This window comes from Balaenoptera musculus, chromosome 5 (genome assembly GCF_009873245.2).
Source record: "Balaenoptera musculus isolate JJ_BM4_2016_0621 chromosome 5, mBalMus1.pri.v3, whole genome shotgun sequence".
NCBI lineage: Eukaryota > Metazoa > Chordata > Mammalia > Artiodactyla > Balaenopteridae > Balaenoptera > Balaenoptera musculus.
The window spans coordinates 106,229,516-106,249,024 of NC_045789.1; the positions used below are offsets into that span (position 1 = coordinate 106,229,516).

At 38.3% G+C, this 19,509-nt stretch overlaps 1 protein-coding gene across 3 annotated transcripts in view; it reads left to right on the forward strand.

Moving 5' to 3' along the window:
* The window catches only part of TET2 (tet methylcytosine dioxygenase 2), a 138,094-nt gene that overhangs the window by 90,867 nt on the left and 27,718 nt on the right, over positions 1–19,509 (forward strand). For all 3 annotated transcript variants that reach the window (XM_036852544.1, XM_036852545.1, XM_036852546.1), the window contains exons 3-6: positions 6,518–9,975; positions 11,666–11,756; positions 13,162–13,255; positions 13,899–14,107. In XM_036852544.1, the coding sequence (XP_036708439.1) occupies positions 6,564–9,975; positions 11,666–11,756; positions 13,162–13,255; positions 13,899–14,107 (3,806 nt within the window). In that variant the 5' untranslated portion in view covers positions 6,518–6,563. The remainder of the gene's footprint in view (positions 1–6,517; positions 9,976–11,665; positions 11,757–13,161; positions 13,256–13,898; positions 14,108–19,509) is intronic.

The following is a 19,509-nucleotide window of genomic DNA, read 5'->3' on the forward strand; positions in this document are numbered from 1 at the left end:
AAGAAAATATTTCTTTTTTCTCCCTCTAAAATGGCACTTTATTGGTTTAAATATTCTGAATTAGATTCATAGACCAATAACAAATAATCCTCAAATAACAAGTTATCCTCATCCAAAAATGGAAAGATAATATACAATTTTCCTGTCCTCCCTGAAAAGTTAACCATTTAACTTTTTACATCTGATGGTTGTATTCAGTAAAGGAATTGCTGTCATGGACAGAATAGTTCTAATAATAGAATTAAATTAGTGTTTAAAAATGGCTATTGTGTTTAAAACTCCATATTGAAAAAATTTTCATTTAAGTCACCTTCATTCTTCTTAGAAGCTATTATTATGCTCATAAAAGATTTGCAAACTCCATCCATTGTAAGTCTGCCCTTGACACTTTGAAGAATGTCCAAATTATGTGGTATGGATCATAATAGAGAGTAATATGTTAAATACTTTATATATAAATATTTTTATCTAAAAAATTAAGTAGGACAATATATATTGTATACAGAGACTACAAGTTTTATATAATATATAACAACATAATGTACAAGTAAATACATTTTGTTTGGTATATGTGTAAATCAATTTTACAGTTGCCAAAGGGAAGCATTTTTTGCTGTAGTGTTTAGAAAGCTAATTGACCTAGTCTATGAAGAATTATCTAAGCTTATGTCTATGCTTCTTACTTAATTTTTTTAATTGAAGTATAGTTATTTTACAGTGTTGTGTTAGTGTCAAATGTACAGCAAAGTGATTAAGTTATACACATACATACATATATATATATTCTTTTTCAGATGCTTTTCCGCTATAGGTTATTCTAGGACAGTGAGTCTAGTTCCTCGTACTATATGTTAGGTCCTTGTTTACCTATTTTATATATAGTAGTGTGTACATCCCAATCTCCCCTACCCCACCCTTCCACCCCCACCCCCCTGCTATTCCCTTTGGTAGCCATAAGTTTGTGAGCCTATTTCTGTTTTGTAAATAAGTTCATTTGTATCATTTTTTAAGATTCCACTTATAAGTAACACCATATGATATTTGTCTTTCTCTGTCTGACTTACTTCACTTAGTATATGATAATCTCTAGGTCCCATCCATGTTGCTGACATTATTTCATTCTTTTTTAATGCCTGAGTAGTATTCCATTGTATATATGTACCACATCTTCTTTATCCATTCATCTGTCGATGGACATTTAGGTTGCTTCCATGTCTTGGCTATTGTAAGTAGTGCTGCTGTTAACATTGGGGTGCACGTATCTTTTCGAATTAGAGTTTTCTCTGGATATATGCCCAGGAGTGGGACTGCTGTATCATGTGGTAGTTCTATTTTTAGTTTTTTAAGGACCCTCCATACTGTTCTCCATAGTGGCTATACCAATTTACATTCCCACCAACAGTGTAGAAGGGTTCCCTTTTCTCCACACCCCCTCTAGCATTTATTATTTGTAGACTTTTTGATGATGGCCATTCTGACCTGTGTGAGGTGAAACGTCATTGTAGTTTTGATTTGCATTTCTCTAATAATTAGCAATGTTGAGCATTTTTTCATGTGCCTATTGACCATTTGTATATCCTCTTTGGAGAAATGTCTATTTAGGTCTTCTGCCCACTTTTTTATTGGGTTGCTTGAGATTTTTTTTTTTTTTTAATTAAGCTATATGAGCTGTTTGTACATTTTGGAAATTAAACCCTTGTTGCATCCTTTGCAAATATTTTCCCCCATTCTCTAGGCTGTGGGCTAAGGAAGTCTTTAGGCAGCCTGTCTGCTGATGGGTGGGGCTGTGTCCCCACCCAGTTAGTTGTTTGGCCTGAGGCGTCCCAGCACTGGAGGCTGCAGGCTATTGAGTGGGGCAGGGTCTTGGTGCCAAAATGTCAGTCTCTGGGAGAGCTCATGCAGATGAATTCCCCCCTCTCTATCCACCACCAGTCCCCAGGAGTTCCTCCAAGACCAGCAGATAGGTCTGTCCCAGGCTCCTATCAAATTGCTGCTTTTGCCCTGGGTCCCGGTGCACATGAGATTTTGTGTGCACCCTTTAAGAGTGAAGCCTCTATTTCCCCCAATCCTGGGGAGCTCCTGCAGTCAAGCCCTGCTGGCCTTCAAAACCAAATGCTCTGGGGGGCTCCTCTTCCCTGTGCTGGACCCCCAGGCTGAGGGGCTCAGAACTCTCACTCCTGTGGGAGAACCTCTGTAATATAATTATTCTCCAGTTTGTGGGTCATTCACCTTGGGGAGGTATGGGATTTGATTACATTGGAAGTTCGCCTCTTCTACCAGTCTCTTTGTGGCTCCGTCTTTATGTCTTTAGCTGTAGAGGATCTTTTCTGGTAGGTTTCAGTCTTTTTCAAGGATGGTTTTTCTGCAGATTGTTGTGATTTTGGTGTGCTCTTAAGAGGAGGTGATGTTAGGGTCCTTCTGTTTCACCATCTTGGCCACTCTCCTATGCTTCTTAATTTTTGAAAAGTGGTAATGCCCCTGATTTTGGAGAAGCTCCTTACATCAAAGACTACAAATCAATTTTCATGATTCTGGAAACCAAAGGTTTTTTTTATGAAAAGTTATTGATAATTAAGAGTATTAGTTTAGCTCAGAGCTACCCAATAGAAATACAACATAAGCCACATACCGCATTTAAAATTTTCCAGTACTGACATTAAAACAAGTAAAAAGAAACACATGAAATTTAATGATATATTTTTTACTTATTATGTCCAATATAGCATTGTTTCAGCATGTAATAAACATTTTTAAAAATTGAGTTATTTTATGTTTTTTGGTCCACACTAAGGTCTTTGAAATCCAGTATGTATATATACTTACAGAACATCTCAGTTTGGACTAAGCACGTTTCAAAGGCTCACTGGCCATTTGTGACTAGTGACTGTGCACATCTAGCCCATCTCTTAACATTTGAGAGGAGGTAGGTCTAGCAGAAATAAAGATATCACTTTGTTCTGTTATTTTTATTTGTCATTAGGAATTGTGACCTTTTGATTTAAGTTTTATTTATTAATATACATGCCTAAAAGTTCCAAAATGACACAGTTAAAAACAATCTCCCTCTCAGTGCTATTCTCCAGCCTCTCCATTCCTTTTCCTGGAGGCAAAGTATTATAACCAGTTTGTTGTATATTCTCCCAGAGCTGATTTTATTTTTATTTTTGTAAAGGTACAGGTTGTGGCATTCTTAAACATACTGTTCTGCAGCTTTCTTTATTTCATTTAATTACTTGGAAATACTTCATCTGAAAATATAGGTTGTTTCCAAACTTTGCTAGTGCAAAACACTGTGCATACATGGCTTAACAAATATGTGCATATTTGTTAGATGAGAGTTTAAAACTGAAGGATCAAAGGAAGTTTCTACGAAATTCTGTAGATATTGCTAAATCCTCCTGTATGGTATTTGTATTAGTTTTGGCTCCTGAGAACCATGCGACAGCATGTCTGTTTCCCCCATATGCTTGCCAATGTAGTGTATTATTAAAGTTTTTGTTCGTTGCCAATTTGAAAAAAAAAACTGTATCTTGTTGCAGTCTTAATTTGCATTTCTTTTTATAAGTTATGATGGACATTTTAAAAATATTTAACAGCCACTTGCATTTCATTTTCTGTGAACTGTCCATGTCCTTGGCTCATTTTTCCTGTTTGATGGTTGGTCTTTTCCCTGTCAATTTGTATGAGTCCTATATATTAAGTATTATGTAACTTTTAACTTTGCTATGGGTTTATTTTTACATGCACAAATTTTATTGAACTTCCTCATCTTTTATGGCTTCTAGATTTTGTGTCACAAAGAACTTGTCCAGTCATTAGATTGTTTTTTTTAAGTTTTCTCAGGCTGTTTTTAATTTTTTTAGGGTTTTGTTTTCCATATTCAGAATTTAAATCCATCTAGAATACATTTTGGTATAAGATGTAAGGGACCGATCCAACTGTATCATTTTTTCAGAAAACTATTCCATTGTTCTAATATATTTATTTGAAATGCCATCATTACCTCATACTATATTTCTATGTGTGTTTGAATCTATTTCTGGACATTCTATTCTATTCCATTGGTCTTATAAACACTCTATTATCTATTTATGTGCAAGTACAAGCTGTTTTAAGTACAGTAGAGCTTTTGTTGCTTTTTAATATCTTTCCATTTGGCTCCCGCCCTGCCCAAGCCCCATTATGATTCTCTTTCAGATTATTCCTGGTTATCCAGTTTGTTTATTTTTCCACATGAACTTTAGAGTCAGCTTCTTAATTCCTCAACCCATTCTTTTAGTATTTTTATGAAAATACATTAAATGAATAGATTAATTTGACAACTATACAAGAACATATTATATCTTTCTACTTGTTTTGTTTTCGTGTTTGTGTATCCCTCAGTATTGTTTTAACGTTTTATTCAGATAGGTCTTTCACATTTCTTTTTAAGTTTATTCTTAGTATTTTTTAAATATTTTTTCTATTACAGTTTTTTATTCCACCATAGCTTCTGACTGGCTGTTGATTTTTATTCTAGCTACTTTACTGTCATCTGTAACAGTTTTTCAGTTGATTCTCTTAGTTGGCCAGTATACAATCTTATTCTCTGCAAATGATAACTTTAGTGTTGCTTCCCAGTGTTTGTTTCTTCCTCTGTTTCATTTGTCTTGGTTAGTAAGCAATGGCTATTTTAATAGAGCTTTTTTATAGCCCAAAGGGAAAATAGTCTTGATTTTTTTTTTCTACTTATAGCCTTAAAATAAATTTAATGAGAAAAACTGTGGGAAAATAAAGCATGACTCTATAATGAATGGGGCAGCATTCACTTTATATAATGGATTATTTTTGCTTTTTTAGTGCCCATTTCTTCCTGCTTTCCCTATCATTTGGACTTTGAAATCTCCATCAGTATTTATCTCAAAAATGTTTGAATGAATGACTGAATAAAGAAATGATCACAAGATGAGCAAATTTATATCAATCTGGTGAAACTGATTGGATACTCAGTCTAAGCACAAAAATAAACAGAGTAGGATATTTTACTTTTTTTTTTAAAGGAATTCCTTTATTTTTATTTTTTATTTATTTTATTTATTTATTTATTTTTGGCTGTGTTGAGTCTTCGTTTCTGTGCAAGGGCTTTCTCCAGTTGCGGCAAGCGGGGGCCACTCTTCATCGCGGTGCGCGGGCCTCTCACTATCGCGGCCTCTCCTGTTGCGGAGCACAGGTTCCAGACGTGCAGGCTCAGTAATTGTGGCTCACGGGCCTAGTTGCTCCGCGGCATGTGGGATCTTCCCAGACCAGGGCTCGAACCCGTGTCCCCTGCATTGGCAGGCAGATTCTCAACCACTGCGCCACCAGGGAAGTCCCAGAGTAGGATATTTTTAAGGAATTCACAGTCCAGTAAGAGAGAGTAAACAAAATACAGTTGAATGTGATATGCTCAGCAGTAGACCACATACAAGATCAAAAAACAGGATAAAACTGGGATCAGTAATTCTTTTGGAAAATCAAGGAAAAAATTCTAGGGGAGGTGATCTGAGACAGTTGTAGCCAGACACAGGAGTCACAGGGCACAGTAAGAGGACTAAGAAGGCCTTCTAGGCAGATAATACAACAGCATGGAGGTCTGAAACAGCTTACAATGTTTGGGTATTTATAAGCTGTTGTTATAGTTGGAGTATAATCTGTGGGAGGAAGTAGGAGGACAGAAAAATAGACACCTGCATATGAAAAACCATTTATATTAGGCAGAAATTCTCAAAAGAAGTAGGCAGCCAGATATTGTAGAGGAAAATATAGAATCACTTAGAAAAGGCATTTTATAAACTACACTTGCACCCCTCCCCTGGAATGTCAACTCTGCAGAGACTGTGCCTTATCTTCCAGGTGTATTTGGGTAGAGTTTGAGAACTACTAATGCAGGCAATATGGAGTCAATAAAGTGTGTTAAGAAGGGTATGACATCAGATTTGCCTTTTAGAACATTGATAACAGTTTGAAGGATCCTTGAAGGACTGGGGAGAGGACAGGCTGGGCTCAGGAGAAATCTTTAAAAAGCTATTACAGTAGATAATGAAGCAAGATAATGTAGATCTGGCTACCAAGTGGCAGTGAAGATAATTCAAGGAATACATAGGAAATGGAATTGATAGAACTTAGCAAATGATTGGATATTGAAGGTGCTAGAGAAGAAAGAAAGGAGGTCGTCTTTCTCTATTTTTAGCGTTTTGACAAAAAAATTATTTGGGAAGGAAGTTGATACTATTTACTAATACAGTATGAACTTCCCACATTAGCTGGTGATTTTGATCTTTGTTTACTGTGACCATAAATATTTCAGAGTTGCTGGTAAGACAAGAATAATCATTTCCTGAGTAGCTCTTGGTTGTCACTCCGAGACATGAAAAAGAGTATCACAGTTTACTATGTCTAGGAATTCCAGTATTATTAATGCCACGATTCTTCTCTAAGGTGTACTGTTAGTGTTAGATATATATTAATGTACTTTAATTTTTGTTTCCATACGCTTTAGAATTCATTCAGAGGGCAGCCTTGTGGATGGCCCCGAAGCAAGCCTGATGGAACAGGATAGAACGAACCATGTTGAGGGCAACAGACTGAGTCCATTCCTGATACCGTCTTCTTCTCCCATTTGCCAGACAGAACCTCTGGCTATAAAGCTCCAGAATGGAAGCCCATTAATGAAGAGACCTTATCCAGAAGTAAATGGAGACACCAAGTGGCAGTCTTTCAAGAGTTATTATGGAATACCCCACATGAAAGGAAGCCAGAATAGTCGCGTGAGTCCGGACTTTATACAAGAAAGTAGAGGGTATTCCAGATGTTTGCAAAACGGAGGGATAAAACGCACAGTCAGTGAACCTTCTCTCTCTGGGCTCCATCAGAACAAGAAACTGAAACAAGACCAAAAGGCCAATGGAGAAAGAAAGAACTTCGGGGAAAGCCAAGAAAGAAATCCAGGCAAAGGCAGCAGTCAACCAAATGTCTCCGATGTGAGTGATAAGAGAGAATCTGTTAGCTCTGCAGCCCAAGAAAATGAAGTTAAAGATTTCACTGGTTTTTCATCACATAACTGCAGTGGATCTGAAAATCCAGAGCTTCAGATTCTGAACCAACAGGAGGGGAAAAATGCTAAGTACCACGACAAGAACATTGTATTACTTCTTAAAAATAAGGCAGTGCTAATGCCTAATGGTGCTACAGTTTCTGCCTCTTCCATGGAAAACACACGTGGTGAACTCCTGGAAAAAACACTGTCTCAATATTATCCAGATTGTGTTTCCATCGCGGTGCAGAAAACCACATCTCACATACATGCCATTAACAGTCAGGCTACTAATGAGTTGTCCTGTGAGATCACTCACCCATCGCATACCTCAGGGCAGATCAATTTCCCACAGACCTCGAACTCTGAGCTGCCTCCAGAGCCAGCTGCAGTGGTGACCGAGGCCTGTGATGCCGATAGTGCCAGTAAACCAGCTGCAATGCTAGGGACCTGTCCCTTTCAGAAACCAGAACAACGAAAGTCAGTTTTTGAGATACGCCCATCTCCGGCAGAAAACAGTAACATCCAAGGAACCACAAAGCTAGTATCTGGTGAAGAATTCTGTTCAGGTTCCAGCAGCAATTTGCAGGCTCCTGGTGGCAGCTCTGAACGGTATTTAAAGCAAAATGAAATGAATGGTGCTTACTTCAAGCAAAGCTCAGTGTTCACTAAGGATTCCTTTTCTGCCACTACCACACCACCACCATCACAATTGCTTCTTCCTCCCCCTCCTCCTCTTCCGCAGGTTCCTCAGCTTCCTTCTGAAGGAAAAAGCACTCTGAATGATGGAGTTTTGGAAGAACACCATCACTACCCCAACCAAAGTAACACAGCTCTTTTAAGGGAAGTGAAAATAGAGGGTCAACACGAGGCACCGCCATCCCAGAGTCCTACTCCCTCTACACAAGTATCCAACCCCTCTCCGATGCTTCCAGAAAGGCCTCAGAATTATTGTGTTAACAAGAATGGCATACGGACTCCAGGGACAGTGACGGTTCCATTGTGTTCTGAGAAAACAAGACAACTCTCAGAACATCTCAAACATAACCCACCAATTCTTGGTAGCAGTGGAGATGCACAGGATCACTGCCAGCAGTTGATGGGACACAAAGAGCGAGAGCTCTTCAAGAGTCAAGACAAGGAACAAACACGAGACCCTGTGCTCCCAACACAGCCCTATCTGAAACCAGGATGGATTGAATTGAAGGCCCCTCACTATCGTCAGGCAGAATCCCATCTAAAATGTAATGAGGCAACCCTGCGGTCAATTCTTCAGTATCATCAGTCCAACCCCTCCCATCAAATGACCTCCAAACAATACACTGGAAATTCCAACGTGCCTGGGGGGCTCCCAGGGCAAGCTTACACCCAGAAAATAATGCAGCCGGAGCAGAGGCCACCAAGGTACCAAGCTGAGATGAATCAAGGGCAGTCTCAAGGTACAGTGGACCAGCATCTCCAGTTCCAGAAACCCTCACTCCAGGTGCACTTCTCCAAGACAGACCCTTCACCCGAAGCTCACAGACAGTCAGTCTGTGCCCTGAGGTGTCATTTCCAGCAAAGACCAGATCCCCAAACTGAGAAACTCATGCCCCCAACATTAAAACGGCACTTGAATCAACAGGCTTCCGAGACTGACCCATTCTCAAACTCACACCTTTCGCAACATAAGCCTCATAAGCAGGCAGCACAAACACAACCATCCCAGACTTCACATCTCTCTCAAAACCAGCAACAGCAGCAAAAATTACAGATGAAGAATAAAGAACAAATGCCCCAGACCTTTTCTCATCCCCAAGGCAACAGTGATCAGCAAAGAGAAGGATCATTCTTTAGCCAGATTAAAGTAGAAGAATGCTTTCATGGTGAAGATCAACATTCAAAATCAAGTGAGTTCCAGACTCATAATCCCCAAGTGGGACTGGAGCAAGTACAGAATATGAATAGTGTAAATTCCCCCTATGGTCAGATCTTGAAGTCAAATGCAAGCAAAGTGCAGATTTCTTGTTCAAACAATATACACGTAGTTGCAGAAAATAAAGAACAGACTGTAAATTCTGAACTCTTTGCGGGAAACAAGATCCCAAACTTGCATCACATGCAATATTTTCCAAATAATGTGACCCCAAAGCAAGATGTTCTTCACAGGTGCTTTCAAGAACAAGAACAGAAGTCTCAACAAGCTTCAGTTCTACAGGGATATAAAAATAGAAACCAAGATATGTCTAGTCAACAAGCTGCACAGCTCGCTCAGCAAAGGTACCTGATGCAAAACCAAGCAAATGCGTTCCCTTTGCCCAATCAGGCAGGAAGTCACATTCAGACCCTGCCCCAGAAGGACATCCAAAAGCATGCTGCTCTAAGGTGGCACCTTTTGCAGAAGCAAGAACAGCAGCAAACACAACAACTCCAAGCCGAGTCTTGCCATAGTCAGATGCAAAGGCCAATTAAGGTCGAACCTGGATCCAAGCCCCACGCCTGTATGCGCCTCATGTCAGCACAGCCAGAAAACACAATGTGGAAAAAGATACCCAAGCAAGAGATTCCACCTCCGAGCTGTGATAACATGCAGCAGCGGAGCATCCTTGAGACCATGGAGCAGCATCTGAAGCAATTTCAGGTCAAATCATTATTTGACCATAAGGCTCTTGCTCTAAAATCACAGAAGCAAGTAAAAATAGAAATGTCAGGGCCAGTCACAGTTTTAACTAGACAAACCACTGCTGCAGAACTTGATAGCCACACCCCAGCTTTAGAGCAGCAAGCAATGCCTTCCTCAGAAAAGACACCAACCAAAAGAACAGCTGGTTCTGTTCTCAATAATTTTTTAGAGTCACCTTCCAAATTACTAGATACTCCTATAAAAAATTTATTGGATACACCTGTCAAGACTCAGTATGATTTCCCATCATGCAGATGTGTAGGTAAGTGCCAAAAATGTACTGAGACACATGGTGTTTATCCAGAATTAGCAAATTTATCTTCAGATATGGGATTTTTCTTTCTTTTTAAAAATTTTGAGTCTGGCAGCAATTTGTGAAGGCTCATAAAAACCTGAAGCTTACATTTCTTATCTTTAAATTACAGATGCTTGTGCTGTGCAAGAGCGAACTTCACTTACATTCAGTTTTTCAAAAAAATTAAAAAATTGTGCATGCTCATTTGTCCCTCCCTTCAAACCGTTTAAAATATAAAGGTATCTGTTTTAGCCTAATCAGTCTAGTTAACTCTTTGTATATCATCTCCTGGACAGATAGCCAGGCAGTAAAAACACCTTGTTAAAATGAGAAACTAACTGCCATATGCAAACTAATGTAGGAGCTTTTAATATTTTTTAATTCAAGATTGAGTGTATTAGTAGTTTTACAAGATTAACTTTTATAATCGATAAGGGGACATTATCATCTTCTGTCTTGGTGACTTAGGGGAAATTTTAATGCCAAAGTTCTGAATATTCATAAAGTTGCCCTTTCTCCGTGTATACATTTGAAACATTGTGTGATTTATATTTGATATTTTTTCTTTAAAAGTTTCATCTTTTTGATAGAAAATATGGTATTTCCCTTTCTTTTTTTAAACAAGCATCTTTTTGTTAAAATTCAAGATGCATGATAGGTCTGTTGGAATAGGGAAACTTTTTGCTGATTGATGCAGATATATATGTATATATATATATAAATATATATAGATATATATGAAGATCTTAATTATAGCTACTCAGCTTGGATACAGTAGAAGACATTTGTAAAAACCAGCGTTCAACTAATGTGGCTAATGGTCCACCCACTTCATGTTATTCCTCTTAAAATGGGACACTCCACATTTTATAGAAGGATGGAGGGAAGACCCATACTGCCCCTTTGTGTGTGGGTAATATTATTGCCTCACTGACCTAATGTGCCACACATGTCATAGACAACATTGGGTAAGTTATACTCATCTTCACACCCTTCTCCTATCACACAAACCTTTTTTCCCCACTTTTCATCTTTGATAGTTTACAAGAGCCTCTTCCTTTTATCTGACCCTCTCTTCAATATTTTCTCGCATCATAAGTTGTTCTAAAGTAGTACATACAATATGGGTCTGGATTGAATGTTCTTATTTTCAAAACAAAGTGATCGAATATGGTGGGGAAACGAGAGGAGAAAAAGGTATCTTGACAATAAACTGAACAAAATCCTGGGGGTGAGATAGGACAGGAAATTTTATTTTTAATCTTTTAACATCCAAATAACAGGCAGGCTTCTAGTAAGGTGTAATTTTTTTTTCTTCAGTTTAAAAAATTGGATTGTAGTTGATATTACATATAATATAGTCTAATTCCCTCACTGTTTATTTAGTTCCACTTACTTGATTTAAAATAATTCCTTATCCCATATCTGAAATGTAATTTAATATATTTTTATCCAACAGGCAGAATGGACATATACTTAATTACTTGGCACATTTTCTAATAGATTAGTCCATCAGTTTACTCATTTTAAAGGAAAAAAATGTTTAAAGTCACATTTAGGACCTTTAATGTACAGGTGGGGGATAAGCTTTGTGGATGTAGCCTTTATATTTAGTATAATTGAGGTCTAAAATAATAATCTTCTATTATCTCAACAGAGCAAATTATTGAAAAAGATGAAGGTCCTTTTTATACCCATCTAGGAGCAGGTCCTAATGTGGCAGCTATTAGAGAAATCATGGAAGAAAGGTAATTAACGCAAAGGCACAGGGCAGATTAACGTTTATCCTTTTGTATATGTCAGAATTTTTCCAGCTTTCACATACAAAGCAGTCAACAATTGTAAATTGAGTAATTATTAGTAGGCTTAGCTATTCCAGGGTTGCCAGCACTACACACTGTGCTATTCACCAGAGAGTCACAATATTTGACAGGACTAATAGTCTGCAAGCTGGCATAGGCTGCCCACTTTGAGATGGATGCCAGAAAAACCCAGGCATGAACAAGAACCAACCAGCCAGCCAGGCTGCCAGGCGCAAGGGTGCTGGCACAGGCTGCAAAGAGAGCGCCCACTCTGGTTTTCCCACTTGATGATAAAAAAGGAAAAGGGGGGAAAGGTGGTATAAGAAAGGAACCACTGAGTTAAATTCACCTGGAGTTGTAAATGAGTAGTTATCTCCAAGGAAGTTGTCCGTTAGTATGAGCAGAGGGCAAGAGTGATACACTGAATAGAAATAGAGACAGACTCTATTTATAGCTGCATTTTTTTTAACTGTCAGTCATAGGTATGCAAGTACTTACCTGAATCTACACAGTTACTCCTGCATGTCATCTTGCAGACTTGAAGACTGTTATGAGCAAGATAACCAATGCAGAGAGAGACTTTCATATAGGTATCTACAGCTCTGAGCTGTTATTACGCTAGGGTGCCTTTTCTTTAAGAGATAGGAGTTTTTATCATTAAAATACATTAGGAGACATTCTGGGCAGCAAGGACATACTCTATATCATTGTTGCCCCAAATTCAAATTATTCATTTCTAAATTAGCACATAGAAATTCACTAAATAATTGTCTAGTAGCCTGGCAGAAATAGTGAATTTCCCTAAGTGCCCTTTTTTATTAGCAAGGAGTAAGTAGTGCTTTGGTCATAAGGGAAAATATAATCTATTTCTAGAACTATCCTATATTTTCAAAATTGCTGGATACTAGTTATTTGCCAGCCTTTTAAAAAATGAGAGATTCTTAGAGAAACAGTTCTAACTAAAATCTTATGATTCCCCAAGTTTTAAAATAACTAAATTTAGTAAAGGACAAATAGTACGTATCTTAGAAGACTGAATTTAACAAACTTTAAAAAGTTTTGTGCTTGGTGAAATTATGTATAAAAATAAGCTTTCCCATTATTTTTACCCATCATATAATTTCAAAATAGTTCATTACAATTATCAGTATATTTTGATACTGAAGAAATACAAGGCTTAAAGTCTATTATCCAGTTTGCTTGGCTTAGTTCTGTTTTTCAAAAATAAACTATTCATTTCTCAGGATGTGGCCATAGAGTAAAATTATGCTCAAATGTTCAATATTTTGATTGCCTCTTAGATTCATTTGCTAATTTTATGTGTGTGTGTGTTTCTGTGGATTTCTTTAAGGTTTGGACAGAAGGGTAAAGCTATTAGGATTGAAAGAGTCATCTATACTGGTAAAGAAGGCAAAAGTTCTCAGGGATGTCCTATTGCCAAATGGGTAAGTGTGACTTGACAAGGCCTTTGGTCTTCAGTCTTGGGCATTTTGATTCATTCATCTAACCCTGGGAATTGGGTTATCAGATCAGAGAATCATTTATGCCAGTTGAAAGGAATATTGCTTATATTTATCACGTGTCATCTCCTAAGAAAAGGGCAGATTAGTATAAAATCATGTACAAACTGTATTTAATTGAAAGAATTTAATAGTGAGGAAGAGGTCTGTTCAAGTTCCTGCTAGAAGTGTAATTCTTCCAGGCATGTGAGGAAGAGGTCCTTAATCCTTTAAGTACCTGCAGTTAATCTTTATCTTGTCATTTTTGAAGACCTTGAACTTTGAGGTCTTGATTGTCTTCCATCTAGCTCTGGCTTTAGTGCAGGGAGCATTGTCCCCACTGTACTGGGTCGAGTCTGCTACACCCCGAGTGCTTTTGCATCTCTCCCAGTTCTGACCCCAGGGTAGGCCCTGACGTTATAATGGGCAGCAAAAGGCAAGTTGCAGGTGCCGGTAAATGTCGCCCAAATTGTGACCCAGACTTGAGAAAATATACAGACGTCAATCAATGCTCTCATCTGCTGCAAGTGACCCTTGTTTTGTTTTGGTTGGGGTGGTGGGTGTTGGGGTGGAATGGTGACCCGAACAGGTGGTTCGCAGAAGCTGCAGCGAGGAGAAGCTACTGTGCTTGGTGCGGGAGCGAGCTGGCCACACCTGCGAGGCTGCGGTGATTGTGATTCTCATCCTGGTGTGGGAAGGAATCCCACTCTCTCTGGCTGACAAACTGTACTCCGAGCTCACTGAGACACTGAGGAAATACGGCACGCTCACCAATCGTCGGTGTGCCCTGAATGAAGAGTAAGTGCATCCCAGGCCTCTCCTCTCTTTCCACTGCTAGGAGAGCTTAATTGTCGGTTTGAGGGCAGAGAGTTGAACCTGCGTTTTCACATTTACAAAACAGGGATCAAAATGCCTGCTTCACAGCCATGCAGTAGGAACTTGCATTTGCCAATGCTAACATGGATACATCGAAGCAATTTCATTTACTAATATTTTGTACCTTCGGACAGTATAGCTATGAGTTAGAAGCAGCTTGCTGGAAATCTGAGTGTCTGTACCCACAAACTCAACCGTACCATAAACCTGAAAATATTTGTGTGTCCGCTTACGCAAGTGACAACTGTTTTGTGTGCCTAGCCACCACATTAGTAAGTATTGACACCACTTCTGTGTCGCAGTATCTGACACAGTTAGGTGAGAAACTTTAGGATTCCCAGGTCAAGGACTTTGTATGTAGCAAACATAAAAATACAAGGCTTATTTATAGAAGTTCTCTAGAAACAAACTGATTTTGACTTCATGGCAATCTAGTCTATTATTTCCACAATAATAATCAAAATCACTTCCACTTTTACTGCTACTAAATAATCAAGAAATTAGTGGCTATGGATGGGCATTATTTTCAAGGAATATAAAAATTTGGAATAGGAGAGCAAGGTATGCAGTTAAATATATTTAATGCATCCAAGTGCTGGTATGGTTTTGTTTGTGTTTTTTGGTTTTTAACCTTATCTACTTGCAGGAAGTTTACATCTTCACTTGGAGAAAGCTTAATTTTTTATTTTCCTTCTGTTATGCTATTCTTGTATGTCATTAAAAGAATACAGGAAAATTCACAGTGCTGCACTGAAATCTTATGTAGCTATTTTACTCACAGTCAGTACTAAAATAATTTTAATATTGCACTTTTTTCTTAGTTTTTAAAATTTTTTTGGCTGCGTCGGGTCTTAGTTGAGGCATGCAGGATCTTTCGTTGTGGCGCGGGCTTCCCTCTAGTTGTGGCGTGCAGGTTTTCTCTTCTCTGGTTGTGGTGCACAAGCTCTAGGGCACGTGGGCTCTGTAGTTCGCGGCACGCAGGGTCTCCCGCTGAGGCGCGCGAGGTCAGTAGTCACGGCGCACGGGCTTCTCTAGTTGCAGCGCACGGGCTCAGTCACCCCGCGGCACGTGGGATCTTAGTTCCCTGACCAGGGATCGAACCCGCATCCCCTACATTGGAAGGCGGATTCTTTACCACTGGACCACCAGGGAAGTCCCTGCACTTCTTCCTTTAGTCACCTTTCTTCTGCGTCCACCAAACTACAAAAGAGTTTACTGAGCTTATGGAAATATTGTGCTGCTCATTGCAACAATGCATTGCTAACCAAATTTGTCCTTTTGCTATTACTCTAACTGGTATGGTTTTACTGTATGTTAACATAGGTTCTCCCTCTGGGTCATTGGGGGTGGGTAGGGAGGGTTGCAAATCAACTATAAATAATCTGTTTAGGAAAGTTACTTTTCCTGTATGAAAGTGTGGCTTGGCTTTCTATGACAGTCATGATCCCAAAGTGTCATGGTGTGTACCTCAAGGCCATCAACCCACTTTTACAAATGATAGGTTGGAAGGTAGAAGTTGCTGATTCATAAGACATGACTCAAACTTGTGACTGACTGCTTTAGGTATAAAGTAATATTCCATTTACCCTAACATCCCTTGTTTCTCCTTTAAAAAAATGTATTTAGGTGTCTTTGATCAGAAAGAAAATGAAAGTTAAGGCATCTTGAGCTGATGTTGGTGATAGCATTTTTCTCAGGAATTCAGCGACACTGCCTTGTTTTTGTAAAGCAGACTTCCTCTTAGACTTGGTAGCTGGAACTTCTAAACCACCAAAGAAGTTCTTGTGAAAATGACATTTGTTTTATTTAAATTTCTTGAAGTTTCTTGCAAACTACATTTCACATTCTTTGTAATTGATTTAATTTTTATTAATATTATACATCTCTGTTATTTTTCCCCTGAAGGCTTTTCTTTGATTCCTATAAATGCCATTGTCTGAAATAGAATTTCTTTCTATATGTCAGATTCTATGTTAAGAACTTTCCTAAATTATGTTATTTTGCATTTGAAAACCATGAATGATGATTGGGCCAGGGTCTAAGAAAAACTTAATTTGTTTAACTGGTCTAAATAGGGACAAGAACTATTAAAAGATGTGCTTCAAATATTGACATTTTGGGCTTCCCTGGTGGCGCAGTGGTTAAGAATTTGCCTGCCAATGCAGCGGACACGGGTTCAAGCCCTGGTCTGGGAAGATCCCACATGCCACGGAGCAACTAAGCCCGTGAGCCACAGCTACTGAGCTTGCGCGTCTGGAGCCTGTGCTCCGCAACGGGAGAGGCCGCGACAGTGAGAGGCCCGCGCACCGCGATGAAGAGTGGCCCCCACTTGCCGCAACTGGAGAAAGCCCTCGCACAGAAACGAAGACCTAACACAGCCAAAAATAAATTAAAAAATATATATATATATTGACATTTTAAAGGCCAATCTGTATACTTTTGCTTAACTTCGTCTGTCATTTCAAGGTAAAGATGAGTAGTGATTTAGATGATGTTCTAGCTTTGGGCTACCTGTACTTAGAGCGAGTTTCCAAAAACAAAAAATATACTTGAGGTACATGATTCAAATAGACACTTAACCAATGGCAATAGAGACTTCACTCAGATATAGCTTTTGAAGTTTCTTCTACCCTATAAAATAAGTTTTATTTTATGTCTGGCAAAAGTTAAAATTACGATTTTTTTGTGAAGAATGGAGTGTAATCTCAAATTGGGGCTGCTGACTCATTTTAATATTCAAAGCTGTGGGACCCTCATCACTGAGTTCTTATAAATCCCAGTGCCCGCAGGCACCATAACCACCCACTGTGAGTCCAGAAAAGAACTCCGAGAGCATCTTCCAGTGGGAAAGTCAAAACGGATTTTTACATTTCCTTTGAGCCCAGCCAGCTGTTTCTCCTTTAAAGATTTCCCTTTGAGATTTTTATTTTATGACTAAGCCTAACCAATAATTTTTTGGCAAGTAAGAGTTGTGGGAGTGTATCTGTCATTATAAGGAAGTCAAAGCCAGAAATGTCTCTGCCATGCTGGGTGATATTAAACTTTTAAAGAAACTTTATATTATAAAAATTTTCCAATATACGTAAATGGAGGAATGCAGTATATTTATCACATTTTGCCAATACTATTCCATATATTCTGTGCGCCCCCCCCCCCACTTCCTAACCCCATCCCCACCAGTGTTTTAAAGCAAAACAGAGGCCATATCATCTAAGCTATGTTCACTTCAGTGTGTATCATTAACAGATAAGGACTTTGGTGTTTTACAATGTTGTGTTAGTTTCTACTGTACAGCAAAGTGAATCAGCTATATGTATACATATATCCCCTCTTTTTTGGATTTACTTCCCGTTTAGGCCACCACAGACCACTGAGTAGAGTTCCCTGTGCTATACAGTAGGTTCTCATTAGTTATCTGTTTTATACATATTAGTGTATATAAGTCAATCCCAATCTCCCAATTCATCCCACCCATTCTTTCCCCCCCTTGGTGTCCATACATTTTTTTCTCTATGTCAGTGTCTCTATTTCCGCCTTGCAAACAGGTTCATCTGTACCATTTTTCTAGATTCCACATATATGCATTAATACACGATATTTCTTTTTCTCTTTCTGACTTACTTCACTCTGTATGACAGTCTCTAGGTCCATCCATGTTGCTGCAAATGGCACAATTTTGTTCCCTCTTATGGCTAATATTCCATTGTATATATGTACCACATCTTCTCCATCCATTTCTCTGTTGATGGGCATTTAGGTTGCTTCCATGACCTGGCTATTGTAAACAGTGCTGCAATGAACATTGGGGTGCGTGTGTCTTTTTGAATCATGGTTTTCTCAGGGTATATGCCCAAGGACTTTTTTTTTTTTTTTTACAAACAAAACCTAGTCACAGTGTCATTATCATTCATCTCAAAATTGAGTGATTCTTTAATATCATTTAACGTTCCGACCATGTTCAAATTCCCTAATTGGATACTGTTTCCAATGTACACATATACACATATACATATTAGATATACATATATATAAAGTAAAAAAATATTGACAAAAAGAAAGTCCATATCTTACATTTGATTGAGGGTTTTGAGTAGGTCCCAGTTCATGCCTATTGTCTAGTATAGTTATTGATAGAACTTCCTTTTACTCTCAAAAGTGTCCCAGTTTGTAAGATAAAGTATATGATTCACAAGGCTCTTTTACTTTATTATAGTTTCCCCTCTCTTTTTTATGAATTTATTTGTTAAAGAGACTGTATGACTTGCTTTGTAAAATTTCTCACATTCTGGATTTGGCTGTGCACACTTGCTTAACTTGTTCCTCTGTCACCAATATCGTACGTACACTGGTAGTTAGAGACTTAAATATGTATGTATACATGAATGTATATATTAGCAAAATGCTTCATAAGTGGTGATGAAATAATCTTAGTTCTTCATACCCATCAAGAGGGACATAATATCTGCTTTGTTCCATTTATAATGATGTTATGAGTGTTCAGCTGAGGAGTTGTTAGCTTGATCCACCCATCATAAAGTTTACTAGAAAACTTCTACCTAATGGTTTAGCACATCCACCGATGATTATTACCTGTTTCCATTAGTTTGCAAATTGATAATTTTCTTATTTTTTAAAGTATAAATTTGTTATGTACATTTAATTTATTTTGCTAGTTTTTCTATTCTTGCATAAGTTTAAATGGCTGATATAATTTTTAAATTTTGTTTTTTAAAATATTTATTTATTTATTTATTTATTTATTATTTTTGGCTGCATTGGGTCTTCGTTACTGCGTGCAGGCTTTCTCTAGTTGCGGTGAGCAGGGGCTACTCTTCATTGCAGTGCGTGGGCTTCTTATTGCAGTGGCTTCTCTTGTTGCAGAGCACGGGCTCTAGGCACGCGGGCTTCAGTAGTTGTGGCACTCAGGCTCAGTAGTTGTGGTGCATAGGCTTAGTTGCTCCGCGGCATGTGGGATCTTCCCGGACCAGGGATCGAACCTGTGTCCCCTACATTGGCAGGCAGATTCTTAACCACTGTGCCACCAGGGAAGTCCCTTTTTTTTTTTACAGTTAGAAGTCCAAAGAGGTTGAGAGTGTTTTTAAAAATCTGTTGTATAGGTAAATATTTTTATTACAATTTCTCTGATTTGTTATTTAACCGTTAGCCAAGTTCTAAGCCATGTTAAAATTAGGCTGCAATGTAAAAATTCCAACAATATTTGAAAGGCCGCTATAAAAATAAAGGTGCCTTTTCAGAAGCCACTTCATATAGGAAATCACCTTGAAGTCATTTTGTTATGTGTGAGTTTTTTCCATTTCTATATA